Below are 21,057 nucleotides of genomic sequence, written 5' to 3'. Positions count from 1 at the left end.
AAAATCTATAGCTCAATGAGCCTAATGCGATTCTCCCATGTTTACAGACCCTAAAGCACAGCTCCACAACTGCCACCAGAAGGGAAAGTCCCTTCCTCCTTCCTCCACCCTTTCTTCTTCCAGCCACACACCAGCAGTCCGGGCCCCCTGTCCTCCTCCCACTCCCCACCTAACTGCTTTTTACCGCGTGACTGAGGAACTGAGGTACCAACCATGAATGAAACTCTGCATCAACAGCTGAACTGACACATTCTTATGAATCCCAACCAAGTGCTTCACCCACTCTTCCGCTTTGAACTTGGTATATTTCATACGAGAAGAAAAACATTAACAAAAATATAGTTGCTTTCCCACACTAGTACTACTCCTAGAGACGTTCTCTGATTTTGTAACATAACAAATACAGCCTCACTGGATTTGACTAAAAACTGATTAACATTGCTTGTCTCATAAACAAACGGCATGTCTCAATCAGAGGCACACAAAGAACGTAAGAATATATTAATTTGCAAATGAGGGGGGTTTTTTGCAATTATTCATTTAGATTTTCTGGCTAGCCACAATCTCGTTCACACGTAGTCTTCAAGAAGCAGGAGCAGTCCTAGCAAAGAAAGCATAAGCAGGTTCTCAGCATAAGATTGTCAGCACTGGGCATTAAGACCAAAGCTATTATCTGTGCCCACTCCACAGCAGTTCCTCTGCAGCTCAGCCTGTAAATGCGTTGCCTCACTGGCAGGCTGCGTGTAGGAGCTGAACACATAAGCTCTTCCCCTCACGAAAAGGAAAACAAGTCAAAGCTGAGCTCTGTATCGGGGTGTGGGGGGTGGCAATTAAAGAGGAGGAATACATTTCTGACACAGCTCAGTTCTCCCGTAAGTCAAGTTTAAGAGGCATGCTTATGAGCAAAACTAAGTCAATATTTTCAAATAATTTTTTAGTGCAAATCTTAGTTCTACCATTCATAAAATTCAATAGGTAATTACACAGCTAGGCAAACGTCCTTAGAGGAAAGCAGAATAATGAATTCCCTACATAATTATTTATAGCTGGTTTCTTGAGTGAACACAGTGTAACAGGCATCAAGCCAATATTTAAAGTCAAAAAAACAGATTTGTAAAATCTTAAATATTTCAGTAAGTCCATAGTCTACCAGTCTATTTCACAATCTAATCTGCCTTTAAAATACACAAAAATCCCAACAACTCCGTCTGCCTCTGTGATTAATCATTAGGATTTAAAATAAAATCTCAGCAAAGACAGGTCCAGAAGCACAACAACAAAATATGTAATGCTATCAGAACATGCAATTTGCTTAAAATAATGTTGCTGGGAAGTACCATAGTGTTGTCTGATCCGTATTTTGAAAAAACCCTTGGGAGCAAAATCATTACTATGCATCAGTCAAAATGGCAGCAAGTAGAGATCAGACCCAATTCAGTCTTTCATAGCTATCCCTAAGAACAAGCTGCTTATCACGCCAAAACTGAAAAAGGATGATGAAAACTATATAACACAATGTTCTTTAGCTCCCTGAAGACAACTGATTAAAGTCAGTTAGGAGCTGATTGGTGTGCAGTGATGCTTCTGCTCTCCAAATACACTGCTTAATTGCCAATACAACTTCACAACACAGCAGAGGGGGAAAAAAATTCTTCCCTATCCTGCTACTGAAAAGTCAAGCAGTTGCTGCTGGCAAGTGATAGGAAGGCCAAGATGTCGATTTTTTAAGCTCACCAATAATATTCTGGAGACAAAACTAAACACATTTTTTTGGTAACCAACAAATAGAACGTGGTCCTAAACTCTCATAGGTTTTACAGTGTCACAAGTAAAAAGAAACAGAAATAAAAATCTGTATTAACAGATAAAATTCAGAGCACACAGGAGGTTTAACAGGATTGAAAAGAACATTTTTTAAATTTGTGTTTTATATATATGTATAAATGCTCTTGCTTTGGTTTAATGCTTCTTTCATATGCATTAGAAACAATACCAGACAGATTGTTCTGCTCTGTTGCAGCACTCTGAAAAACAGATTGAAATGGAAAAGATCATTGCACACAGGGCTGTGCAGAGTGCATTTCATTTTCTTCATACAACATCAGGAATTTTCAAGCATTTTTAATAAAATGTTTCTTTGTTCTCTCTCATTCAAATAAAACTAACTTGGCATTATTTTTACTACTGTAGCATTTGATACGCATTGCAAGAAACTTGCCAGGTACATACTGGAGCCAGAGGTGCACATGTCCTTAAGGAAACAGTAAAATGCAGACACAATAAAGCTTTGTCAATGTAAGCAGTAGATACTAACTCCCTCCCTCCTGCAGCAGCTTTAACTTGAATGGTCAGTGGCTCTGTGGATTAAAATGACTAAATCCTATATGCTTGCTCTTGCACAGTACCTTCCACAGGCATAACATTTCTTTAGGACTAGACACATTTGTCTTCTTTTATCCAGCACCAATATATATCTCTGTTAGGAAATGCCCACTTTCCATCAACACTTACGACAAGAACCTGCATGCCTCTCACAGCTCTCGCAGTTTAAGGACAGGCCAGCTAAATACGATGTAAAAGCACCTTCCAAATAGTCTTTCCTCTTTATGAAGAATGCAGGCAGACCTTAGCAATAATTGTTCGGGACAACCCCAGGATTCCTTCTTGAGTGCAGAAAGAGTAATCGTAGAGATGCATATAAAAGTTGCAGAACAAGTTAAGTAGTGAATGTGAAAGGAGACAAAAAGTGATGGGGAAAAGGGGAAGTGGGAGAAAAAAAAAGGTAACAGTAGGCATCATAAGCATGGCTAAAACAGAGAGTGAGTATCCCACATCTAGATCAAAACCACTACCAAAAAAACCCCACAAACCCCTCCTCAGGCAAAAAATTACTTCCTGGTTTTAAGATAGCACTACAATAAAATAACTAAAAAAAAAAAAGCCAGAAAATAAATATGTCACTGATTTTACTGAGTTTGGATTCATTTGTCCACTCTGCTTTTCTGCAGCTGTCACCTATCTGAGGAGAAACACTAAATTCTTGGGAGTCAGTTTTTCTCCTGCAAGTAAATGGTTATGGCAAAACAATTATGTTCATTTACACTGTGCAAAATATCCTCCAAGAAAGACAGTGACAAGCAATATGCAATACCCAGGTAGCTTCTGAGAAGGGCACGGCAGCTGAGCTGGCAGAAAGCAACTACACCCATTCAGTTTAATATCTGGGACACTGGGCACCCTGGTCATGCTGGTGGCAATTCTTAGTGCAGAAGAAAACCAAGCTTCCGGGGAGGAGAACCAGAGCAGGAAAGCCTGTTGAAGACACAGTCCAAGCTCCGAAATAAACCTCTTGGCAGCAACTGTGAAGAGACGCTTTTCTCATACATCTGCTGCAACTCGAACAGCTCTGCCTGTACGTTACTTACTAGGAATGTTTTGTGATGATTTCTTTTTTTAAATTTAGACAATGTTACATAACATATTTATCCATTAACATCCCTTCATTATCTTCAGTGACAATACCATTTCAAAACTGAGTTTTGCTTCGGCAGTCTCTCACATCTCTGGTTTTCCACAGAAGCCTATTTTACCTTTCAGTCATTTGCATTCTATCACTTGCTTAACTACTAAATTTGAAGTTATTTCAGGGAAATACATAAATCTTTTCTGTAAAATCTACACTTGAGGTAGTCACACTCTATGCTTCCTTTACAGCCCTGGGAAAGATATAGACACATTTAGAGTACAGTTCACCAACCCTGTTTTATGTTCTGTTTTGCAGATTTGATAAATCACGCCCCACAGTTTATAGAGCCAACCAGATCTACACTGACTGCAGAAATCCACCTCTAACATCTACATGTAGTTTGATGATCCACCTCCTTGTGCTACATCCTCTTGGCCTTGCTCACCCTCATGACAGCAAGAAGAGGTATTTGAGACCAACATCAGACTCCATTTAGGTAAACAAGAAAGGCCAAGAACCATGTGCAGCCAGTGTAAAATAAACACTCATACTCTGCTAAAAATGTTCTAGGCTGAATTCAACATGCACGAGGAGCTAAGGAAAACAGCAACACAGATTTCCTTACAAAGATTCCATGGAACTGGGAGATCCTGTTGCTGCTCCCAAACACTACTTGGACTCCTTTTTCAGAGTATTTTTAAACAGGACAAAGAGTCTCAAATAAGTAATTTACTGATAAAGGGTTTTCACCTTCATATTGTTTAGTGCCACTGTAGAACTCCCTTGATCAATTAACATTTCAGGCCCATGTCCAACAGACACTGAAATGTAATAGGGGCCTGACGATCAAATGCACAGCCTATCACAAAATCTGCTGACATGATCACAGTAGGACAAAGTAGAAGAATTTTGCAAACAGAAGATGTGTACTGATACAACCAATGTAACAGCAGTGCAGCCATTAAATGTTTTGAGATGGAACAGCGTGCAAGACAAGCTGGTAGAGAAGGTCTGGTGTCTGCTTGTGGCAAAACCAAAACCTCTGCAATAAAACCTCCTGAATTCCAGAAGCCTTCCAACAAAGTCAACATTTGCAAAATCATGGCTTAAATCAGCAGGGCATGAAGAACTGTATTTCAGACTCCGCACAGGCAGAGACACTGTGATGCCCTGAGTACCCTTCATGCTCTACAAGTTGTTGTCAACCATAAGGCACATCAAAACGCACCCTCATGCCACAAAAGTACAGCTTCAGTAGCACCGTTTTGCAGCCAAAGAGCACACTGGGCTCTGGATACCCTTCCCTGCTTTTCCTGTCACTTCTCTTGGCCACATCGCGCTGCCCTCCAAGCATCACACAGGTCTGGGATCCCCACGAGGCTTCACTTGGGTCTCTCCCTTTGAAGGAGACACACACACAGGCACAGGTCATGGGAGCCTACAGCACCACTTCATCCTCTACAGGCCTTTCAGCATCAGTGCTAAGGGGACAAACACTGCCAGGGATTTCCCCTCCAACCCATGCCTTAAAATAACACTGGGATGTGGGAGGAAAGGATCTTGGTTAACACAGCCTCACGCAGCAGTATTTTAAGCAGGAAAACCCTGAGGACTGGTAGGGTTTTGATGCTTTTTCCCAAATGTTGCCACTTTAGGGACTCCCATCAGACACTGCCTCCTCCTCCAGCTTTAATCACCTGTTGGCATTAGAGTAACAAAAATAATGAAAACTACTATACATGGAAATGAATGAGAAATGAAAAAGTATTTTCCTGCCAAGATCAAAACAATAGCAACTAAATATTTCTCACTGTGCCGGCAGAGACTTCTGCTATTTCTCAGGCTCCAGTATCACTCATTGATTTGACAATTTAGCGAAAAAAAACCCTCGAACATTAACATCAGCAATTCATCCAGTTTTTTAAAAGCTGAAAACAACACACCTGGCGTACAAAACTGTTAGAGGTAGTGTCAGAAGATGTACTCCCATCTGATCCTTTAAATCGGTTTTTTCTTCTTGCCCCTTTACCGTAAGACTGTAAGGAAAAAAAAAAAGAAAAAAAAAGATTAGAGGAATAACATTAGTTTGTGTTGCACAGAAAGCTTTTAGTACAAGCATCACCAGTGTCTCCTAGGCCAACTGGGATTCAGATGATCAGTTTCATGCCAATTAATAAGCCATATATTCAATAAGCAACTGATGGGACAATATGAGCAAGCGCTCACCAACACACCCAGGCTTGGCCAACAGAGTACGGAATGGTTTGGGTTTTTTGGGGGTTTTTTTCACACTCAGTTTTGGAGAAGCATTTATAGACTTGTACAGCCATAGCAGTATTCATCCAAGTAAAAATTATTAAAAAGTACAGTTTGGTTTGCCGCTAGTTATAAAAAAGCTAGAAAAGGAGATAGTGGACCAGTCTCCACTGCATCACAGCTACGAGCCGTCAGCTGAGGGAACATGAAACAGCAAGGAGTGACCAACAAGTTGTTGGTTCAGATACAGCCTTACAACCAAGGAAGAAGAATTTATAATATTTATGTATTTTTTTAAAGCTCAAGTAAAAGCAGTATAACAATAAAAAAAAAAAGGATAAACATGTAACTGAAAAAGGGATAACATACAACTAAAAAGCAAGGCTTCATTTTTATCTATTAGGAAATCAAAAGGACACCAAGAGAAAGCAGTGGCTGGCTGAAGCAAAAATTACCGAACTATGGTTTAGAAACACAGCAAATGGCTCAAACCCACTGCCCCAAAGCTACTTGTTTTGTGCCACAAATATGGACCGTCAATAAATATCATAAAACAAATTTCAAAAAACATGAAAGAGTTTAAAGAACACTATTAGCAACCAGTTATTTTTGTGGTGACTGTAAACCATGCCATGACATCTTCTCAGAACCTTCCCAGGGCATCCCTCCTGGGTACAGCAAAATCTCACAGATTTGTTCTGCGCACCTAAATTGAGACAGCCCTTTCTATCTAGTCACATCGTTTAAATTCATCTAAACTTACATCAAAATTATGACTTGACTACTTCAAACATTACTTTCCTCGAGGTTGATAAATGCAATATTTTTTTGCTCACTCATCATGCTGCTGTAAATGTCATTTTACTAATCCATCCCTCTGGATCCTGTCTCCTGTCTTTAGATACCTCCCAGAGTTCCCTGCAATAAACAGGGTCTTTGTCATCACTGTCAAGGCCTGCCTTGGCCTGTGCCCAATCTTAGCTCTCATCTTGCATTCAGCAATAAACTTTCAAGTTCCACAATAACTCAGGGAGGGGAAAAAAAACAACCTCACAAAACCAAACATCAGCCTCCATCACCTACATGCTAAATTTTCAGACAGTATTTTCATATCCTCCCCCATACTATCTCGCAATCCTTCTCCCACAAATAAAAATTCCTTTACAGAAACCTCATTTTTATTGTAAAATATACAACAACAAAAAGCCCCTTGATAACAAGGTACTAGTGCGCTGGTATCTCGAGATATCACACTAATAAATTACATTATTTATCCACTATTATTTCCTAGGATTCCAAGTCCATGTATCCGCATCGAGCTGTTGGCTTTGGCCATAAGCCACTGCTGGCCCCAGGTCTAGGCACGATGAGAAATTCATGACCAGCTTGTTGGAGCACATGGCCGCGCACGTGTTACAATGCAACACTCCTGACAGCCCAGTCCTGATGCAGCAAACCCTGGATAAAACTCTGCCTGGGTGCACAACGCGTGTCCTTCCCCGGTCTTGGGCAATCTTCAGAGCACCATGCTGAGCTCTGGGCCCCAGTCCCATCGGTTCTCATAGCAGGGAGCCTCACAGGCACACTGAAAACCTCATACTGGTACATTTTTAAGATGATGACTTCAGAATCCGAGCTCTAGCTCTTAGCAGTAACACATGAAGGTATGATGAAATATTTTGCAAGCTAAGAGTAACTGAGGAGGATGACAGCCACTACTAACTTCAGGTCATTTGTCAAGTGGACGATTCCAGGTAAGCTGCCACCATGAGATGCAAGAGAATGACCTCAGGCTGTATCTGGATGATAAGTGTTGATTCTGGGCAAGTTCAGAGCAGTGCCTGAAATCTAGTATTATACCAAGCTTTTAGAAAGAATGACTCAAGTTACAATAGATCTGTCAGCCTGCTGCTGATTCTCAGCAAAAATGATTTAGTATCTGTTATGTCACTGAACTAACAATGACTTAGGAGACAAGCAATGATTTTCCCCCAAAATACAGATTTATGGGAAATATATTTTACCAAACTCATACAATTTTTATAAAACCATAAATAAACCATGCAAGAAGTTTCTGAAAGGCACATGAATCGATAGTACACACATTGGTTAAGGCAGAACTATGTAAAAATCAGCATGCTACACATTATTGGGAAGAAAATAGGGCTTTCTGATAAGTCTAGAACTGTAACCCAGTAGATCACAACATGTAAAATTAAAATGGAATGAGGAATGACTTTACATGGTTGCATTTCTGTAAGAACTCTTTTATAATAGAAAGGTCTTTATAGATCTGTAATAATAAAAAGTAGCTTGTAACTACTGCTACCAGTAGTTATCCACCAACATTCTGACTCTGTTTTCCTCAATTTTTGTGGAAAAATATGGAAAGATACTTACAAAAAATAAGGAATTCTTAACAGTCACACCACTGCACAAGAATATAAAGCATCTATATAATGCAATTTCATAAGTAATGTAATAGTGTAATCCCCAAGGAGACACTAGAAAAAATGTTCACATGTTCTCTTTCACAGTCACATTTTTTGTATTTGTACCTGGTCTCGACAATATTTATTTTGTTTACAGAATCATAGCATTCAGTTTTATAACACAAAAATTTACTACAAAGGCTAAAGAGGGACTAGACTAGACTAAAGAGTGTCTAGAGTGATGAGGATAAAACAAGCGCAGAATAAAAACACATTACAAATACAGATAAAACGCACACTTCTCTACCTGCACAACAACAACTAAAAGCATTAACTTTGGGCAACACCACACAGCAGATGCGGCTCAGACTGAAACTCACCTCGATTTTTCAGTGTTGGGGTTTTTTTGTGCACAGCAGCATGCACATTTTTGTTCTAGTCTGATATGAATGGAAACTAATCAGGAGCACAAGCTAAATACTAACTTTAGACACATAAAAAACAGTTGACATGGTGACAGGCCACGGCTACGCAGCGTAGGGAGTCGGTTTTACACCTGCTGCTGTGTACAGTCCGACTGTGAATCAGAGGAAAGGGGAGCAGTTTCAGCACATGGGAAAAGTGGGATTTGATGACTCTTCTCATTATTGTAAAGGATGCTAATCTGGGATTACATTCATCTTCCAGCCCTTCCAAGCTTATTCCCACAGTCAGAAATGCCTGAAACTTTCTTCTAAAAACGAGATAAGTCTTCCATAAACAAACCAGATTTTAACAAATTTTTAAAAATTATTAACTGTCTCTGTCATGTGGAGAATCATGAATACTCGTTCTGTCATACGCATTGTTTTGCTTTTTTGACTGTATTTTTTCCATAAGATCTTAATGTGAGAACAAGACCTTTGTACAAAAAAAAAATAAATTTAAAAATCTACCAGTTACTTTCAATTCTGCGAAAAACCAAAAAAAGATAATTCTTTTTAACAATGAACCCAATATGTTACTGTGATTTTCATATTAAAATTAGCTGCCTTATCTGTGTTCTGTGCAGCAGTTGGCTGCAATTAAGTAGCTAAAAATAAAGAGCTGAATCATGATGTGCGGACATTGGCCAGTAAAAGCACCAACACGGGGCAGTTGTTCTTGAACTACACAGTAGCTGTACCGAACAGAACCACCATAAGGGACTAAATGTCTCTGCACCTCAGTACACGGTGCCCAGTGGTAAAATCTCAAAACCCAACACAACCGACTGCCTATGGCACACCATCATTGCCCCAGCTGATTTTAATACAGCCAACTCCAGCCCTGTGAACAAGCCTGTTTATACAAACAGTTCGCTGACAGGAACATTCTCACTGGATTTCAGCAGAACATCTTACACAAAGTTATGTGTACATGTAAGTGTTTACAAGATCAAAACTGTAGCTTGGTTTATTAGTTAGATGTGTGAAGTTATTTTTAAAAATTGGCTGAGTTGCTAGAGATGAGAAACACAACACACGCATTTATGTTCTACAGTTTCTTAAAATACCTGGCAGACAATATGAAACTTTTTAAAAAAAAAAAAAAAAAAAGACAAAACCAAACCAAACCTATCAAAGTAATCCTGTAAAAAACATTTCATCAACACATCAACAGTCTTAATAAAGCAAAGAAATACTGCTTCTCTGCTTCCCAACTCTGACGTCAAAGTACACTGTGCAACCTTTATCCAGCCCATGTAATCCAACATATAGAAAGCATATGAAGCATTACAGGCATGCTTAGCAGTTTCCTGATAATTAGGTTACTTACACAATTACTTGTTATTGCAAAAGATGAGATCAATGTTGGTCAGTGAAACCCTTTAATTTTAATGAGGTTCTGCCTCAACACATGAAGAGCATGCATCCGTAACATTTAATCCTCTAACACACACAGCAAACAGAAGGCATGGTTTACCCCTGTAGGCAAAATACTATCACCTGGAAGAGGAAATACAAAACATTTAAAATTACCAACTAGCTACAGCTCATCTTCAGTGAGTCTTAAAATGCCCTTCACCAGTAACCACTCCAATAGTAATTTATATCAGCGCAGTGGTGAGGACTATACACATGGTGAGCCTGAACCTTCACTAATTATCATAGCACCAGTCATGGAGACTGATGGCAGGTGGCAAAAATAAACCCTTAAAAACTAGCTTGCTGGTCTCCTTCAAAGAACGAAGGAAAGACGCAGAAGACTTAGACAGCGGTCACTGATGTCAAGTCAGGTCTCGAAACAAAGATGCAAGAAAGGAACTGGAGAGAACAAAACCAGAAAATAAAAATTCAGAGCTGGAATGAAGCTTACACAATCTCTGATGAACAAATGACCAATTACAAGGATCAAAAGAATCAAAAGTAAAGAGTGACCCTCTGAAGGATTACAGAATCACTAGAAAAGTCAGAAATGAAAGTGTGTCCTGAGCATTTTTCCTTCCCATGCAAAAGCTTTGAAAGATATTTAAAAATGCCCATGTCCCAGAAGAAGAATAGCATGCAAGGACAGTGTAGAACATACGCATCCAGCTCCATCCACCTCTTAGAAGAATAAGCTATTGCCACTTTAATTAACTCCTTAGAACAAGCAACACAATGTTCCTGTAGGTCAGACCTCCTGAGCCCACTCCAGTCACCGGCTGGGCTTGCCAGCACTCAGAATCAATTCCCTTCAGCTACCCGGGGGTGTAGCCTCCAGCATCGGCTGTGTAACTGTAAACCCCCGTACCCAAACAACACAAACTGCATGTATGTGGATATAGAAGTTCAGCTACAGAAAGAGATGTGAGTATTTCTGATCTTTGCACCACAAACCACACTAATCTCATAAAGGAGGGGAGGTCAACCTTCTGACAGTACAGCCAAGGGCTGGAAGACGTACATAGACCTTGGTGAGGAGCTCCCTACCGCTCCCCAGCCCCATTCCATGATGAGAACAGGGGCAACAGGGCAATGTTGGACACAGCAATATATCCTGGCTTGCCTCCATCTCAGGGCTGGGGTTTCAGGTCACCCTACAAGGTCAACATCAGTGCAGTCCTGTGACAGGCACGCAGCCCTGTGACATACCTTCAGTGAAGACGCTGCCTGAGGAGCACACATTCATGTCCCCACAGCAGAGAAGAATCCCCAGGTTAGGTTATAAAACCTGGTTTTCTTCAAACTATTTCTTTGCTTTCAGGACACAATTCAGAAAAGACAAGGCTTCCCTTCAGGAATCCTACCAAATTGAGGATCTCCATATACAGTCATCAAGTTCAAGCAAGCTACATTGATGAGTCTGTTAAGTCCATTCCACAGTCCTTTTATGAAATCCTCCACCTACACCAAACAAACAAACAAAAAACAAACAAAAAACCCCACAGAAAAAACCCTCTACAAATACTTTATTTATCCAGACTTGCATACATAATCCAAAAATAAGTATTTGACAGATGCTTCTTTTTCCCCCATAAAAAAAGAAAACCATTTCTGCTGAGAAACCTGTAACAGGGTTAAATCTTTGATGCTCTTTTCTGCTGGCCTGTGATAACACCTTGCCAATACTACAGCCAGAAGTAGCCTAATTCTCACCAGTTCCTTCACCTGTAAGCCATCTCCCAGTGCTCTCACCCTGGCCCCAGACCAGGTCACCTGGCAGTTTCCACCTGCCAGACAAGGCGTAGGGGACTTGGCCTGCTCTCCTCCCTCCCAGTGGCTTGGGAACCCACCTCGGTGCAAACCTGCTGCACATCTCCCCTTAACACCAGTGATGAAGACATCTGCTCCCAGCTCAGCAAAACAGGAGCACGCAACAGCGGAAGGCATTGAAGCTCATGCCCAACCCTGCTGTGCCTCCTGCAGCCTTTGGAGACTGGCAGCCAAGTTGTAGGCCACGTGCCTGCTCCTCCCCACCTGCTCTCCGTGGATTTCTGTATTTGCCTTACACAAGCAAACAGAGATCTGATGCTGTGATAGAAAGGTATCTGCAGGGAGCAACAGCCAGCTACGGGGAAGCTTCCCCCTGATAAGGGTCTGCTGCCTTGCTGACAGAGGCTAAGGCAGGCCCTGCGAGGAGGGAGGGCAATTTTGGTTGCTCTGTGTTATTTTGAAATTCTTCTATCCTGGCACAGGAAAGAACCAAGTAAAAGAAGCAGAAGAGAAGTAACTGAGACTCCAGAGAAGCCAGCCTTGGAAGAGTACAGGAACTTTTCATCCATAACAGTTTGAAATTGTAAGCCTAGAGACAAAAGAAGACAAAACCAGCAATCACCTCCAGAAGATGGTTACCAGATATGCAAATAAGTTAGGACTGAAACTTCTGAATTGTTTCAGAGGGATTTTAGGCTCTAGGAAAATGTGAAAAACAATTATGATAGCCCATAGATGCTGATGATGTGTTAATACCCAGGTGGCAAATAAATGTCTCTGGAAGAGATAAGCGTGCAATATCACCTAGTACCGAAAGAGTTCAGGACAACGCAAAATAAATCCAAGTAGCAGAGGAGAATCATCAGAAAAGTAACAGCTGACACCTGAAGAGCTTTCCTCGGTGAGAGACTATTAAAATTTATTTTGGCCAGTAAGGAGTAAGGTTACCACATCAGGAGAGAAAACACTACCTCTTGCTGAGGACCATGAGAAAGTCCAATGAATGGAGTTGGATTTCATCTCTTCATTTGTATATACTCTGCTGAGCTGCTGCCACACTGGATCTGGCTTATCTAGGGATGCTGCCAGAAGAGAGTAAAACCTTCCATGCATCTATAATGAACGGTTATTGTTATTATTTAAGTAAGGAAAGGGATATAAATTTCGTTTGTTTATGGCTTGCAAAGTATTTTTGCAAGTCAGTACTGGGAACGACGCTGCTGCAAAATGTTTCTTTGATGAATAGGTAAACAGAGTATGAATTGCGGTAAATCAACTCGGCTGAAGAGAGCAGCAGAGGGCAGTGTGATTAACCTGCTGAGAATAAATCCCCAGCTATTCTTTCCATTCCCCATCACCACAAAACAGGCAGTGAAGGGATGGTGCTGTGGAAATCCAGAAAGGACAACAGTCAGTGCTAAGGCCAAATAACTAAGCTGATATTCTGGAGTCACCACGTGCACGTTACTCTAAAATCCACATTAACATAATTGCAGTCAATCCAGAAGGAAAACTGAACAAGCCTGTCCCTAACCCCATGCCTGCAGTTTACCTCCAGCAACGCAATCTGGCCAGCTGGAGCCAAGCACTCCTGGGATGACGAAGCCTTTAGACTTGGAAGGGGGAAGCACATCCAACATTATCAGGGCACAGAGGAAATCTAAAGGCAAGTGAAAGAGCTGAAGAAAACAAACAAGAAGAGAACCGTTATAATTTAAAATGTGTCAGGTTTAGGACCTGCACTGAGAGATGACGCATAAGAAGGCAAGAAAAAGAACAGGAGGAAAATAATGAGGGATAGGGAAGAATTCATTCAGGGTAAGATACCTTCGTCCACGAGGTAGTCTGTCATTGCTTGATACAAGGTTTTGTTACATTTTCTTCAAAACATCTTGTATAATTCACTGATCTGATTTGCTACAACTGTTCCTATGACACAACACAGGCAGCCTTATGATGAGAAAATAGCAACAGATTCTGAATCTAATGGTTTCTGGGGACTGGGGGACTTGGAAGTAGAATCAGAAAAAAACTACATGGGAGCAAGGGAAAAGAGAAGAAAAGAGTTACCATGAAAGGCATTAATATGCTATAATACCAACAAAACAGCACAGCATCTGGGTTAATTCAAATTATTAACTTTATTATGCTACTAATTCAACTTCCTAGAATTAAGGGGTTCTTGAAATAAAGAATTAAAAAGAAGACTGGAGTTGATTTTTGATAAAACAGATACTGATCATCAAACACTGATGCATTTGAACAGAGTTTGCTTGTTTTACGATTTCAGAAGATCAGATGCTGATCTTAGTAAAAAAGGGCCACACCTAGTACTATCACTTTGCACTGACATATACCTGGACGTTTGAGTAACTCCACAGTGTAGCTGTTAGCATGTGCATTCATTTGGGTAAAACTGGACACCTGAAACTATACCGCAACCCCACCTGGACTGGGATCACAGTGAGTACCTAGAACTATGTTTTTAGAGTAATACGGACCTAAAAGCCACAGAATTTTAGGTAGTACAGAATAACACATTAATACCTTGTCCCCATTGCAAATAACTTCCCAGGGAGAGTAGAACTGTCATGATCAACACCTAGGGATTTTATTTTTGTTAGGAAAATGCATTGTGAAAATTGGAAATAGATTTTACACAGAGGCTACCTAGGAATGTTTCATATATTTTACTGCCTTTTAAGAGTAACTACTTCTAGAGTGTTAACGACGTTCACTCTGCCAAGTGATGACAAGTCTGGTCAGAATGGATGGACAGGCACAATCCCAAGGTATCGACCGTGATGTACAGCCAGGTTAAAAGAAATCCTCGGCTTTGCAAAAGTAAAATTCTTGGATGAGAGAAATTTTGAGGCTTGTTACAAAGCCTACAAAGGCTCTCCAATTATATTTCGCTAAATCATAATTCCCAGAAGTAGCACCTCAGAGACAATACTTTTAGGAGTAATATCACACGTTGTTGGGTTTTTTTCCTGACACATTACTTGGCATGAAATGTTTCTAGGACTAATAACTCAAGTACCTTAGTGAAAAAGATAGCAGTGGGCATAACTGAAGTACCCGTAGGAAATCTACTTGATGATTCACATGTTCTCATTAAGCCTCTCCTCACTGTGAGCATGTTCTAAAGCAGCACGATCTTACAATATTGATTTTTTTGGAAGTCACATTAATGGAGCAAAAATTCAAATCAGAAAAAATGTCTCTCAATGCCGTGCATGCTAACGAATTAACTAGCATTAATTATTCAACCAAAGGGCTCTTTTGATTCCACAGTGTTATCTCCTCTACACCAAAGGTTTATGTTTGGCTAGAATATGTACATATGGAGAAGATACGATTCTTGTTTTGCCTAATGGCTTTGGTTCCGAAAACTGAAAAACATTCCCTGAACTAAAAAGCTGCATTTTATCTGTCTTAAAAACTGGGTATTTTGGGCTGCAAAACCAGTTCTGTGGAACAGAATATAAGTACTTCAACTGAAACATAAATAACGTGGGTGTTAGCAAACTATCCTTCCTCTCTAAACAGAGGTTCTTTATGCCCAGTTAAAAGGAGGCGTGAAAATCAATTTTATGATCAGTATTTGACATTTGCCCACAGCAGAGAGGCACCGTATGATTTGACAGTTTCCGATTCTGTGCTTAGGGCTGAAAAGATATAAAAAGGGGAGGATTTGTAGGTCAGAAATTAGTTCCCTTGCCACTGCTTCTGGAGAAGCTGGCAACGCATATGGCCCTACTGAAATGTCTGTTCTGCACTTGGAGGCTGCAATCAGATTCACATCCAAAGAGACACTTTTTTTTTTTTAGCTTAACTTAGTCTCTGTTTCAGTGCCTGGATTTTGTTCTGCTGTCACTGGTTCCCAGTAAGTAAAGATCAATTAGTGAGTCTTTTGACAGACTGTCAGCATTTTCCTCTGGCAATCAAGTGCTTCCGTGATGAAACTGGACCACCTCCTCAAAGAAAATAAAGCACTGGAGATTAGCTTTGGCAGCAGAAATAAAAACTGCTACTCCAAAAGGAAGAAAACTCTGTCCTAACAAGAACAAGTGTGTTTGTAATTTAAAACTCACGTAGATTTTACCACCCTTTTACTGGGTTCAAAAATAGCACCATAAGTCTTTGTAGCCAACTATTGCAAACTCGAAGATATTATGCAACATTCATACATTAAACAGGAATCACCTTTCAAAACATACAGTCTTTACCAAGTGTAAGAACATCTGTACCCTGCCTCCCTCTCTTCATCCATCCACCTGAACGCAGCGCACGCGGTCCGAGTCGTTAAAATTTCGGCGACGCCCGCACAACCGCCCGCTGCAGGCTGATCCAGCAGCTGGAACCTGCAGCGTGCTCCACACCTTCAGCTCCCCCAAAATTCCTGCTCAGCCAGCCAGCGGGAATCGCCGCAGCCCACGCACACCGGCTGCCCGCAGCCCGTGCAGCCGGGGGGGGGGGCTTCAAGCAGTGCGCGGTGAGCATCAGGTACAGGCACAACAGGTCACCGGAGCGGGGACAAGCGGCCGTGGCCTGCCAGGGCGCGTGATGCGTGCACGGGAGAGCGCCCCGAGGGCGCCGCGCCCCCGCCCCCGCCCCGGGCCGCGGGGTCCCTCCCGCCGCAGGAGGTCCGGCCGCGCGCGGTAACTCAGCGGCATCTGGCGGGGGCGGGGGGCGCCGGGCGCCTCGGGGGAGCCGCAAACTTTTCCGGCGTTGGGGACCCGAAGTTGAAGGACGGGGCGTGCCGGCAGCCCCGCCGCCCCCTCCCGCCGCCCGCCGCCCCCTCCCGCCGCCCGCCGCCCCGGGGCGAAGCCCGCCGCGCCCGGCCCGGCCCCGCCGCCCGCGCCGTACCTGCGCCGCCGCCGCGGCGGGCAGGGGATTGTCCAGCAGCTCCATCTGCACCTCCTGCGCCGGGCTGGGAGGCGATTTGGACATGTCGCTCTGGACCATTGGCGAGCAGCGCGGGCGGCTGGGCGCCGAGCCCCTCGGCGGGGCAGAGCCGAGCCGGGGCGGGGCGGGGCGGGGGGCGCCCCTCAGCGCCCGGCCATGCCGGGGGGGGCACGGGCGGTGGCGCGGCCCTGGCTGCTGCCGGCGGGGAGAGCGCGGCGCGGCGCCGGGGGACGGGGCACCGCCGCCGCCGGGCGCGGGGGGAGGGCAGGGGGCGGCGCGTGGCGAAGAGGGAAAGTGACAACGAGCATCTCCCTCCCGGCGGCGGCCGGGCGGCGCCTCCCTCCCCGCCTCCCTCCCGCACCCGCCGGGCGCCGCGGGGCGGGGGCGGCGGGCGGCGCAGGGGCGGGCGAGAAAGTTGGGGCTGGGGGCGCGGGGGGGCGGCACGCTCTGCTTTCCCCGCCGGGCCGCGGGAGGGTGGGCCGGCCGGTGGGCGTGCGCCGGGCCGGGTCAGCTCCGGCGCGGCCGTGGCCGAGGGCGGGAGGGGCCCGCTCCCGCTGCCGCACCGGGGCAGTTCCCGCACCGGGGCAGTTCCCGCACCGGGGCAGTTCCCGCACCGGGGCAGTTCCCGCACCGGGGCAGTTCCCGGCGGCTCGGGGGCGGGGCGGGGGGGCGCCCGCCGGGCGCGGCCGGGAGAGCGGTGGGGGCAGGGGGACCCTCCCGCGGCCCTGCCCGTGCGGCATCGCATGTCTCGGCTCGTACCGGGGCCCGAGGCAAGGTCGCTTCAGGGAACAAACCTGCGCTTTCCAGGGGTAACGTGCCGTAGGTCCGTCCCGTTGGTACGGTTTCTGCATGTACTCCTCGGAGAGTCCCATGCGCGTACCGGCAAGGGATGAGTAGCGCCTGTCTGGCAGGCGAGGTGAAGCCCACTGGTTTTATACGCTCCTTAGCAGCACTGCGGTGTTACCAGGTGTCCCGCAGGCGGCTGCTTGAAAGACCTGTTCAAAACCTGGCCCAGGAAAATCACCCTCCAGCCCTGCAATGATCTGTCGTTCATTGCTTGGAAGCAAAATCCAACTTTACGGCTGTCCTGGCGGAGACTGAGCCTTCCGACCGTGTAACAGCACCACGGCCTGTGGCGGGGACGATGGCGCAGGAAGGCCTGCAGCCCCTCGCCATGGCCCGCGGGTTGCAGCCATGTCCCCACACAGCACCAGAGGGGAGGCTTAGGGTTTCGGTAGCACTCTGTGATTGATGGTGAAACCTCTTACCGGTTGGTGGTGAGCAGTGAAAAATCGGTCTGCAAACTCTGGGTGGCCTAATGGTATAGACTTAAAATGGCAGCCGCTGCTAGGAGTAATGTAATAGTCACATACAGGCACAGAAGCCAGCGAACCGAAACCAGCACAAAGCCCGTTCCGTTTCAAGTACTTTCAAGCTTTCTCCCAGTTGTGTGGCCAATTCACCACATTTTTCATAACAGCCGATAAATTTCCTCTCTAATTAGCTTATGCCTATGGATTTTCTCAAGTGTATAGTGAAAATATCCTGCAGGAACGACCCATTTTTTGTGAAGGCACTGGCTTTCTCTGCAAGTGGAAGTGCTCCTATGTTTGAAGATGCTTGAGAACTTTCACTTCTCCAAAAAGTTTCTCATTTCATTTTGAAAAGTTGTCATGGTATTCTGCAAAAATAATTTCTAGAATTTTGTCAAAGTTGTTGTCTGTGGCAAAACAGAACCCTAATTTTAAGTGAAGAGAATCTCTCTTACGTTCTTACATTTCATTCAAGTAGTTCAACAGAGATGCTGAATAATCTTGAAACTATAAAGTTGCTAGAGCCTGGACTGCTTCCAGATACTCTCTTAGCAGCTGTAACCAAAAAGATACTTTCTCTTTACACTTTTGGTGGGAAGAATGCATACTTCACCTGCTAATATAGGTCTTGAAGTAGTTGTTTCTTTGTCATTTCCAAATTAGATTGTTTTAATGGAATTACTTTTTGTGACCATCACAATAATTAAGGAAGGATCATATCTAAGTAAAAATTTACTAAAGAATCTAAACACAGTATTCCTGTTAATGATTGCTAAGTGGGGGCAGGTGTTACTGAAAGATGTTGGCTTTGACTTCTAACACCTTTATAGCTTTGGAACCATTTACCTTTCTGTTTCAAACCATTCTCTACAAAAGGCACTTGATCTACCCTGATTCAGTACATTTACTTGGTAAATTTTCAGGCATCCATCTGAGATCACCTATTGTCTGTCATGGGGAGCAAGGAGTGGAAGTTATTTAATTGTGTAACAATGGTCCTTCATATTGCCCTCTGGATTTTTCAGTTTATCACTTTTTTTTTTTTTTTCTCCCCCCTGAAGTATACCATTCTGCTTTGAGAGTAGTAAAGATCATTTGGAAGCATTACAGATTCTAAGACCATAAATTGTGTATCTTGTGTTGAAAGGGTGTTTCTACTCCCTCATAAATTAGAGCTTGAATATATCCAATGAAGTCATGTTTGCTGAGTCTTATATCTTTTATGATTACTTTGTCTTTTTTCCTTTATAAAAAAATGTAAAGATTTTGCTTGTTTATATACACACATAGAAGGGTCGTAAGCAAGCAGGGACTCAGGAAAGAAGATTTTAAAGCACAAATAAACAAAAGGGACTTTAAAAAAGTAGTCAAATTTTAGCTGTTGTGTTGTACGGTTTTCTTTAAAAAGAACCCACATACCCCAGTAGTCACCTCCAAATTCTAGTAAGTTTATTTCATTTTTCTTGCTGAGAAAAAAATATTCTAACTTTATTTCAGTAGCAAGTATCATTCATTGCCTTGATGTAATGAGTGGCTAGAAGATTAGCCTAGCAAAATAAGTATCTTAACCTGTTTTCACTCCTTTTGTTTAGCCATTGAACAGAGTTCTCTAACCTTGAAATGTGCAGTGAAAATCCTTCAGCTGAACACATACACATGCAGTCATCCCTCTGCATGCTGTTTTTGGCCACATCTGCTCCAGGATAAGGGTCAATGTGTAAAAAAAATATGCAGAGATTCCAAATTGCTCGTTCTTTCTCAAGGGGAAAACAACCTGCTATGCCTAACCACTTCTCGGCAGAAAACCACTCTGCTGCATTTTTTTGTACGGTTTTATCTGCAATGGAGAGGTGTTGTGCATGCTTATTTGATTTTTTTCTAAACATGTACATGTTAGAAGACCAGACAAAAAGATAAGTTGTTTTGTTTGGTTGGTTTTTTTTTCAAAAAAAATAACCCCGAAACCCTAGGCTGGCAAAGAAGATAACCTGATTTGGGTATCAAAAAAATAGCTTTTTTTGTTGTATGAGAGATCAGATGTTCTTTTAGAGCAAGGAGCACTGTATTAGTTTGCATATTTAATTGTTCTTTACCACCTAGATAAGGATGTGGTGTCAGTACAGTGTCCTAACCTTCGCACACATGTACAGTGAGTACAGGGTTGATTTAGCCTATAACCACTACCTGAATGTGCAAAAATAAGCCTAGGATAGTTGGCTGATATTTGTGCAAATGCAGCTAAAAGCTAGTAACTTAGGCGCAAGGGAGATCATTAAAAACTTGAATAAATATAGGCCGGTGAGTTTACAATGACTTTTATGAAACTACTAAAATCCTTCTAATTGAGCATATGTTTAAAGCCCTGATACAGCAAATTTCTCTATGAATATCAGTTAAAAAATAAGTGTGGCCCATGTATTACTCTGTGCCACCTCCTGCATAAAATGCATCGTAGCCAGAAATTCAATATTGTGAAAACAAGAATTCACTCGATTACCTGGATTTAATATCTCAGAAGAGACACGGTTCATCTTCTTCTCCAGTGATAAACTGGAAGCTGGCTGTCACAAACGCAAACAAGAGATTCCTCTTATTTTTGTACTTTTATCTTTCACACGACAAGTCTGAACAAAACCGCTCCAGACAAGCTCACTTATGAATCTATTATCAGTCTGTATCAGAGCACAACAGCGCCTGGCTGGATTTAATGAACAGATCCGTTCTTCCAGCTCCTGCTTATTATGCTTTGTTCTTTAGGATATAGGTGCCACGCAGCAAAGCCTTGATTGATATTGTTGTATTTTAGGGGGACAGGATAGGAAGGAGCAGGGTTTCTACGTGATGGAAGATATAAGCAAGACAGAAACACTGGCAAAAACATTCCTAATGCACAGGAAGGCTCGCAATACTTGCAAAAGCCACAACACCTACTAAGCACATATTTTCAGCCCTTTGCAAAATGTGACCAAAAAAGGCACGCTCCCGCTCGCAAGCTGTTCACTTTGTGAGAGGCAGTTTTGTTG

At 43.1% G+C, this 21,057-nt stretch overlaps 1 protein-coding gene across 7 annotated transcripts in view; it reads right to left on the bottom strand.

The window, feature by feature from the left end:
- Positions 1 to 16,888, bottom strand: part of CACNB2 (calcium voltage-gated channel auxiliary subunit beta 2) — a 255,339-nt gene extending 238,451 nt beyond the window's left edge. For 3 of the 7 annotated variants that reach the window (XR_008747383.1, XM_055805219.1, XM_055805220.1), the window contains exons 1-2: positions 16,683 to 16,888; positions 5,410 to 5,502 (exon numbers count right to left, since the gene is read on the bottom strand). Coding sequence is in view for 6 of the 7 variants with exons in the window: in XM_055805219.1 (XP_055661194.1) it covers positions 5,410 to 5,502; positions 16,683 to 16,781 (192 nt within the window). In the remaining variant the exon portion in view is untranslated. The remainder of the gene's footprint in view (positions 1 to 5,409; positions 5,503 to 16,682) is intronic. The other 4 variants (XM_055805212.1, XM_055805213.1, XM_055805211.1 and 1 more) reach the window with 3 other exon arrangements.
- Between the last annotated feature and the right edge of the window lie 4,169 nt (positions 16,889 to 21,057).

The sequence above is a fragment of the Falco peregrinus genome, chromosome 5 (assembly GCF_023634155.1).
Source record: "Falco peregrinus isolate bFalPer1 chromosome 5, bFalPer1.pri, whole genome shotgun sequence".
Classification (NCBI taxonomy): domain Eukaryota; kingdom Metazoa; phylum Chordata; class Aves; order Falconiformes; family Falconidae; genus Falco; species Falco peregrinus.
The sequence above is the reverse complement of the archived record's forward strand: the minus strand, read 5'-3'. Positions and strand labels throughout refer to the sequence as shown.